Genomic DNA, 8649 nt, shown 5'->3' with positions numbered 1-8649 from the left:
TTCTTTTAGGTTGCTTTCCTACCACAGCCTTCCAAACAATGTTATTCTGTGAAATAATAATGAAGCAATAAGGCACACAAGAGGGTATGTGTCAATTCAACCTGTTTACATTTACAACTATTTTATTTTTTGGTTTGTAGGAAACATAGGCAGCATATATGATTGGCAAATTCCAACAAGTAAACTGCAGGAGATTTTTTTTTTTAGTATTTTACATTTTTGACTCATCTTTCAAGAGTGAAGAATCAACGCTAGTACCTGGTGTACTGCTACAGTCAGGACAGGATGCTTTTGTGAAAAGATCTTGCTCCTTGCTACCTGATTTCTCAAATAAGCCTAATACTCTTTTGCAGAAGGACTGATCAGGACTTTCACCTGAAAAAGCAAAAGCAGGGCATTCTGGCCTGCATGCTTCATACAGGTCACTAGTACTTGCAAACATTTCATCTGATGTAGTAGAGATATACTCCTTGATGTTGATTCCTCTGATCAATTCTTCAAAATATCGTCTCACTGAAATTTTATACTTTGATGGATCCTGGTACAATGACCTTCCTTCGATAAGTTTTTCCATCTTGTTCCTGAGTTTTTTATCCTCTTGAAGAAACTGTACTGAATTTGAATGTTGTTCCAAAAGAGTTTTCATTTGCTGATAAAGCTGCCTGGGGGCTTCACTTTCACTCTCTAGTAGGTGCAGTTTTTCTAATTTTGTTGAATAGTCCTTGTGTAATTTTGTCTTCAGTTCTGCAATTCTGCACCTTATCCCTTTCAGTAAACTGATCCCAACTGTGTCAATCATTACCTTGGTGTCTGTAGTGCTGGATAGGAGTTCACTGATCAGCTTTTCTGTTTCCTGTTTAAAAAAAGTTTATGCAAGGTTTCTTAGTAATGTCCACAAGTAGTATTCAAAATAGTTAAAAGTGTGAGAAGTTATTTTAACTTTCAAACATAATTTCGGATCTAGATATACATTTTAGGCCTTAAATTTTAAAGTGGTTTCAACTTTGCCTCTCATTTATGCTCAAAAGCAGTTATAGTTGTAAATAATTGCGATTACATTTTATAGCACTTTGCTTTCAGAGTTTTGCTAAGGTCAGGCAGGCCCTTAGGCCTTTTCAAGGGCAAATAGTTTCCTGATTGTATTGTGTACAACTCACAGTCTTTAAGGCCACAAGGGACCATCATGATCACCTTCTCTAACCTCCTGCACATTGCAGGCCGCAATACCTCACCCATCCACTCCTACAGAAGGCCCTAACCTGGCTGAATTACTGAAGTCTCAAATCTTGATTTAAAGACTGCAAGTTTCAGAGCATCTAGTTCAAACCCGCAAGTGATATTTGCCCCATGCTGCAGAGGAAGGCAAAAGAAAAAATCCCAGAGTCTCTACCAATCAGACCTGGGGGAAAAATTCTTCCTGACCCTATATGGCAATCCATACACCCTGAACGTGTGGGCAAGACCTGCCAGTCAGACACCAGGGATAGAATTCTTTATAGTAACTCAGAGGCCTCCTCATCTAGAGTCCCACCTCTGGTCATCGGAGATATTTGCTAAATCAATCACCAATGGTTCATATGCCATCGTAGGTGACCTCATAAACTGCCCCCGCCCCCAAACTTATCAAGCTCAGTCTTGAAACAAGCTAGGTTTTTTGCCCCTAGTACTCCTTTTGGAAGCCAGTTCCAAAACTTTACTCCTCTGAGGGTTAGAAATCTTGGTTGAATTTCAAGCCTAAACTTGTTGATACCCAGTTTATATTCATTTGTTCTTATGCCAGCATTAGCCATTAACTTAAGTAACTCATCTTCATCCCTGGTGCTTATCTCTGTGATGTATTTATAGAGAGTAATCATATCATATCTCCCCTCAGCCTTCAGTTTATTAGGCTAAACAAGTCAAGCTCCATACATTTCCTCTCTTAAGGCAGGTTCTCCATTCCTCTGATCATCCCAGTAGCCCTTTTCTGCACATATTACAGTTTGAATCCATCTTTCTTAAACATGGGAGACCAGAATTGCACACAGTATTCCGAATGAGGGCTCACCAGTGCCTTGTACAATGGTAATAATGCTTCCCTAGCTCTACTGGAATTATCTTGCCTAATGCATCCTAGGATTGCACAAGACTTTTTCACTGCTGCAGTGCACTGGTGGCTCATAGTCATCCTATGATCAATCAATACACCCAGTCTTTCTTTTCCTTTATCACTTCCAATTGGTAAGTTCCCAGCTTCTAGCAAAAACTCTTGTTGTTAGTCCTTAAGTGGATGACCGTGCACTTTGTACTATTTAATTTCATCCCATTTCTGTTACTCCAGCTTTCAAGGTCATCCAAATCTTCTTGTGTGACTCTCTATATCCCAGCCAAGTGGAGGTCAGGCATCCACAGAAGATTGAGAAGCTGGGAAGGAATAGGGTTAGCAAGCTCACATGACCCCAAATAGCAAGGGACAAAGTAAAGTCACCAGGGAAGCCTCCCATACCATTAACTCTTGCAAAATTGTCATCAAATTTTGCCAAGCCACATACAATCTACATGCCTACCCTTCTGATGTTGACAATGAAAAATCTAAAGATATTTTAGGCACTCTTTCAGAGGGTCAGTTGGCCCTTCAAGAAGGTTGGGGATCAGCTGCACTGGTGTCAGATTTAGTGTCAGATGAGTGAAGTCACATGACAAATGGTCAGGTGACTAAGGGTAGTCTTTCTAGGAAAATAAGAGCAGCCTGCAGTTGTAAGAGGGAGCCAACTGTGAGGGACTCCAGGGAAAATAGCCTTTGGAGTTTGTGATTTATAAAAGACCAGGAGGGCTCGAGAGTATAGGAAGTGGCCCTGGGAAGAAGCCAGGTGGGTTGAGGCTACTTGGGGGCAGACAGACTAATTGTTTAGAGCTCCCAGGGCCAGGAACCCAAAAGCTTGCCTCCAGTCAAGCAAGCAAGTATAAATATAAAAGGCTGGATTGCTGTCAGTTGAATGTAGTGTTATCTTTGTTAAGCCAAAGGAGGGGCTGGCCAGGCAAACAAGAAGAGTTCCAGACTACTGGATCCTGGAGCCAGTGATTATATGCATCCTGCAAATAACTAGGCTCAGAAAACGAAAGCACACTCTACTGCGTGCACCAGCGAGGGCTGTATATTCTCTTGGACCTGCAAATAAATCCTTTGCTTCAAGGTGTAACAAGATTGCCACAAGGATCAGGTAGGATTCCCATTCCCTCCCCCCCCCCCCACCCAATGTACAGCATTATACATTTGCCTTATAGCTTTTTTGCCTTTCTCTAAGACATCAGACACTGGTCATTGCTGAAGTCAGGATATTGGGCTCGATACTAGTGGTGTACAAACTGCAGGGTTAACGATGGGCCGCACAAACTGAACCCTGCAGGGTCCATTCAGAGAATTTCCAACCCTTCCCTCAGAGTGTGCTCTACCAACTCTCCAGAGCCACTCACTCCTTCCAGACCTGGGATCTATCCAACCTTGGATGATTTTGGGTGGGGGCCTGGCTCCAATTTGCTCCTCCCAAGGGCCTTCAGGTGTACTGGGTGGCCTCTCCCAAACCTGCTGCACCAGGTAAAGACCATGGCCTCTGCTACCCCACTGAGGTTATTCTGGAGGACAGGGTTGCATGTACCTGCTTTGCAAATAGCATCAGCCAAGGTGTGTGACTGTTCATGACTCTGAGTTCTATGATAATACTTAAAACTTCATCATCAAAGTGTTTGATAGGCATTGATTAATTAATCTTCCTCACACTCCTGTGAGGTAAGCTTTATGAACTCCATTTTTCCTATGGGGAAACTAAAGGCAAAGCAGTTATGTGATTTGGCAACATCACAAAAGGAGTCAAGAGTCAGGAATACAACTTAGTCTCACGCTCACACCACTAAACCACATCATTTTATATAACTTAATCCTTTCCTAAGGGCTATCTACCTACACTTGTATCAAACATCAGGTCATGTCATTCTGTTAATAAAACCGAAAGAAAGTGAGTCACTTGTACTATACCTTCCTAGATTGTACTGTGTCTTCAGATTTCTGAAGCAACAAGTCTATATCTTTAATAAAAGTAATTTTTCTTGCTGTGTAAGCTTCAGACATTTTTGCAACACTGTGATGCTCATGGTTTCCAAAGAGCTTGCAGATTGCACAAATTGGTTCATCATCAGTCAGACACATCTGAGAAAAGAACACAGTCATTTTCTAGTACAGCCATGTATGCTTACATGTTGTTAGCTACGTAGCACACTGACCCAGGACATTAGGCTCGGTCTGCTAAGTAAATACTGGTTCAACTGTCGAAAACAAATGTTCAGAATGAAGCTGAGATGGTTGTCTTCAAAAGGGAGAAATTCATGCTGCAGCAACCTTCAGTTCTATTGGCATTCTCCTGTGGAACCTTATTAATCCAAACTCCTCCAAGCGACACACATTAGATTTTCTACCCCAAAAGAAATACTCTCTCCCTACTTCTTAAAAAATTCTTAAGAACAGATCCTGTAAGGAGGTTAATTGTTACTCAAGCTATGTTGCACTTTACGTTCAACAGGCATTTTGCAAGTACTACATACATCACAGTAGTGCCCACCCATAATTAGGGATTGTAGTAAGTGTTGCACAAGCACATATGAAATCACAATCACTGCCCTGAAGACCTTATTGTCTTAGAAGACAAGTAATGTATAAAGTTTGGAGGGGGGAGACACAGATTTTATACACTTTAGATTTATAATTGTCAGGAAACAAAATTACGGAAGGAGGTGAAGTTGAACTGTTCTCATTGGTCCATCAAGTCTTTATTAAATGGTTGATTTCTTATATGCATCATGGCAAAAATAGGTCTTTCGGTTGGAAAAGAACAGTGATTTACAGATTTGTTCATGAAGGGTATTCTGTGCCTGGAGGAAGGCACAGAATTGTCTGTGCGAGAAGCGGCTGAACAGGTGGATATGAGTGGCTTCACTGGTGCAGTGACTTGGTAAGGGATAAAAGCAGACGAGCAGGGAGCGGCAAATTTATTAAGGGCTTGGAGTGTGAGGATAAGAAACTTGAACTAGATGCTGTGAAATAGGAAGCCAGTGGAAAGTTTCTAAGTGGTGGTGTGGCTCTCAAATTAAATGGGCAATGTACATCTTCTGAAGAGTTTTTCCTTGTTTTTTGGGTTCATTCAGTTACTAATTCTCAAACTACAGTAATTTTTAGTGGGTCTCCCAATTGTTGGAGTGAGTGAGGTTTTAGTGTCTCTTGAACTAAATAATTTAGTACTGTTTTGATGCCCTTTTGTCTAATGTCGTTGCAGGAGTGACAGTTGTTGCTTGTTGTTGGGCCATTGAGAAGGTGTGAGAGGTCCAGTGGCCTGACCACAGGAATGAGAGCTAGGAAATCCTGAGCTATTGACTTCAGTGCGACTACTCATGTGCTTCTAGCTAGGCACATGTTTATGTAACATTCTGAGTTGTGGCCTCTGTGGGTAGCCCCACAGAAATCAGTAGGACTGCTTGTGGAATAAAGCACTACTCAATGTGACTACAGGTAGCAAAACTCTGTCCCTAATTAGTAAATCACTTAATCTTTGTGCAGTGCTTTGAAAATGTAAAGCACTAATTAATAATGATCTCTTTTATATAATTATGTTTTGTTTTTGCAGGGTGAATTTCATTTCATGAATTTCATTAGGAGGCTGATAGTTCTTCCAACTGCAAACCACCAACTAGACTCCTCATCTAGATGGAAGTTATCCATTTGGGAAAGAAACAATTCAAATGGTAGGATTTGCCCTTTACTTGTGTTTTTATAGTCTAAAATTCAAATGATGTGGTTTATTCGTCACTGAACATGGTATAAAGGACTAGCTTGTTTAGAATATGACCATTCTGCTACAAGATCCAACCAATAGAATTCATTTTGATTAAGTGAATATTGAACATTTACAGGACAGATTTGGTGTGCAAATAACTAAATAAAGGAAAAATAAGAAATATGTAAATGTATACCAAATTCATATTTTCCCCATGTTCTTCACATATTTGGGACAGCTGGTTTTGCTCCTGGGCACGAATGTTTTCAAGTTCATCCTTAAATTTTTCCAATATACTTTCAACCAGAATATTTCTCGGTAATCCAATTATTCCTCTGCCCCTCAAATATATGACCTAAAAGTGAGGAAAAACTGTTACATACTATTTGAGAGATGCAGGAGACACTTTGCTTTTTTGATAGTTTCATAGCTGTGTAATGTAGAAACAGTGCATCAGCATTCTTCAGTTGTGGTTTATATTAATTTGATCTTGTACTGAAATACAGTACTGCAGCTAAATGATCTAGACAGCAATTTCCTCCTAATGTATACCTTATAAATCTAAGGCTCATGAACATCAGTGGTCCAAATTCTGCCTTTGAATAAGTGTGTGCAAAACCCACATTTGGAACTGAATGTGCGCTCCCACATGCAGAATTAGCCCCTTGTACTTAAGCAGAGACCCTTGCATGGCTTCTGTTAATAGTTAAACAAAAACCCCTCATTCAGAGCTAAATCCTGAAGGCTTGACTGAGGTTCCAGTCCAGGAGCTCTTACTATTTAAATCAATGGGATCATTCATATGAATAAGAGCTGCAGGACAGACTCCTCCATTCTTACTTGGGCAAAACATCATTGAAGTCAGTGGGAGTTTTGCTCCAGTAAGAACTATGTAAAAACCTAGGACCAGATTTTGTCACCATTTTTCACACAGCGTAGCACCACTTGAGAAGTAAAGTATTGCTCCATGTGAATAATGGTAGCAGATTCTGACTCTAAAAGAGGGGCTTCAATTAACTTGCTAAAGTCTATAAAACCACAGGAGTATTATGCTAGCTACAGTCTAAATTAATGCAAGAGAAGGAATTAATTTACATGTGATATAAGCACAAGTCCTGTAGATTTTGAAAAAACAACGTCAAGGAAACATGCTGTTTGACTAAAATCCATGGAAATGTTTAGTTTATGACTTACATTTTATAGCAAGTGTTCCAGCATATCCTTGTTCCATATCTTTCCTTTTAAAACATGTTTGCCAACAATTTAAGTAACATTTTCTGAAAGACTTTAAGAATCGTCCTGCCAGGTTCTTGTGATTGGATCAGGATAGAACATTACATGCTTGGACCTATAGTCTCCATGGGAAGTCACAACCATCTGCTCCATCTTATTAAATTAAACTAGGCATGGCCTAAGGCTTCTTGCAAGTTGGCAATGTGCCCCTTCAGTTGGGAACAGTTTGGGCAGACCCTTGTCTTGCAAATAAAGAGAAGAGCTCTGACTACAGAGAAGATTAAACGAGCGTCTCTACTTACTTTCCTGCACATAGGGCAGCAGAACTGTCCATTGACGTGACTGCAGTTCTGGCGGATGAGGATCTTTTCCAGGCATTGCTTGCAGAAGTTGTGAGCACAAGTTAGGACCAGTACTGGTGGAGTGAACAGCTCCAAGCACACTGGGCAGGAAAGCGCCTCTCCCAAAGCCTCCATGGTACTGCTGCACCTCATGAGTAAAGCCTTCTAAGAGACCAGGTGCAGCTACCCCTTTCTTCCTGTAGCTGGTCGCCATCCAGGTTCTAGAACAACTCGGAAACCTCTGTGACAGCAGCTCCATGACGACAAGCACCAACAATCTGTGCAGCCTTTGAAGGATCATGCTCCTCCAGGTTTCTGTAACAGATGAGGGGGCAGACAACCAGTCCCAGATGTCTCCTTTGGGACAGTGATGTTTAGCTGAGACTCTCAGATTTTTGATTATCCCAAGCACACATATTGTCATGAAAGCACCCCTCATGTTCTCATTTCTCTTGGAATGCTCGAGTCTGTCTTGATTTAAGTCTATAGGTGGTGAAACAGGGTAGGGGTGGACAGCACACAATACTCCAAATTTAATAGATTTGCATCCAGATGCTTCTATTAAAACAAGTTCCTTTTGATTTTTAATTCAGATTTCTCTCCCCTTTCCTTTCTTTGATCCATCTCTGTTAAATTTTCCTTTAGCTCACATTAGAAGCTGCTTGGTCAGACTCTTTCTTTTCACCTAGCTTCCTTTGTAATTGTGAACTTATTTAAAATGCATTCTTTTAGAAAATTGAGTAACTTATAATACTGAAAGCTAGCAACCTCTTTTTAAGGAACATTCAGATTACAATAGTTTCTGTTTTGTGGTCATATACTGGCAGATCTTGGACTTTAATTGAAGCCTTTATGGGCATAATCGTGTAGGATATAAACTGGTCTTTGGGAAGTTTAGACTTGAAATTAGATGAAGGTTTCTAACCATCAGAGGAGTGAAGTTTTGGAATAGCCTTCCAAAGGAAGCAGTGGGGGCAAAAGACCTATCTGGCTTTAAGATTAAACTCGATTAGTTTATGGAGGAGATGGTATGACGGGATAACTTGATTTTGGTAATTAATTGATCTTTAAATATTCATGGTAAATAGGCCCAATGGCCTGTGATGGGATGTTAGATGGGGTGGGATCTGAGTTACTATAGAAAATTCTTTTCTGGGTATCTGGCTGGTGAATCTTGCCCATATGCTCAGGGTTTAGCTGATCGCCATATTTGGGGTCAGGAAGGAATTTTCCTCCAGGGCAGACTGGAAGAGGCCCTGGAGGTTTTTCACCTT

At 40.7% G+C, this 8649-nt stretch overlaps 1 protein-coding gene across 1 annotated transcript; it reads right to left on the bottom strand.

Moving 5' to 3' along the window:
• Positions 1-211: 211 nt before the first annotated feature.
• On the bottom strand, positions 212-7510 carry LOC125639746 (tripartite motif-containing protein 54-like). The gene is made up of 4 exons (XM_048857380.1): positions 7337-7510; positions 5998-6156; positions 4013-4183; positions 212-853 (listed from the first exon to the last, which is right to left on the bottom strand). The coding sequence occupies exons 1-4, from the start codon at positions 7508-7510 to the stop codon at positions 212-214; spliced, it is 1146 nt and encodes a 381-aa protein (XP_048713337.1).
• Between the last annotated feature and the right edge of the window lie 1139 nt (positions 7511-8649).

This window comes from Caretta caretta, chromosome 7, assembly GCF_965140235.1.
Source record: "Caretta caretta isolate rCarCar2 chromosome 7, rCarCar1.hap1, whole genome shotgun sequence".
Taxonomy (NCBI): Eukaryota; Metazoa; Chordata; order Testudines; family Cheloniidae; genus Caretta; species Caretta caretta.
The sequence above is the reverse complement of the archived record's forward strand: the minus strand, read 5'-3'. Positions and strand labels throughout refer to the sequence as shown.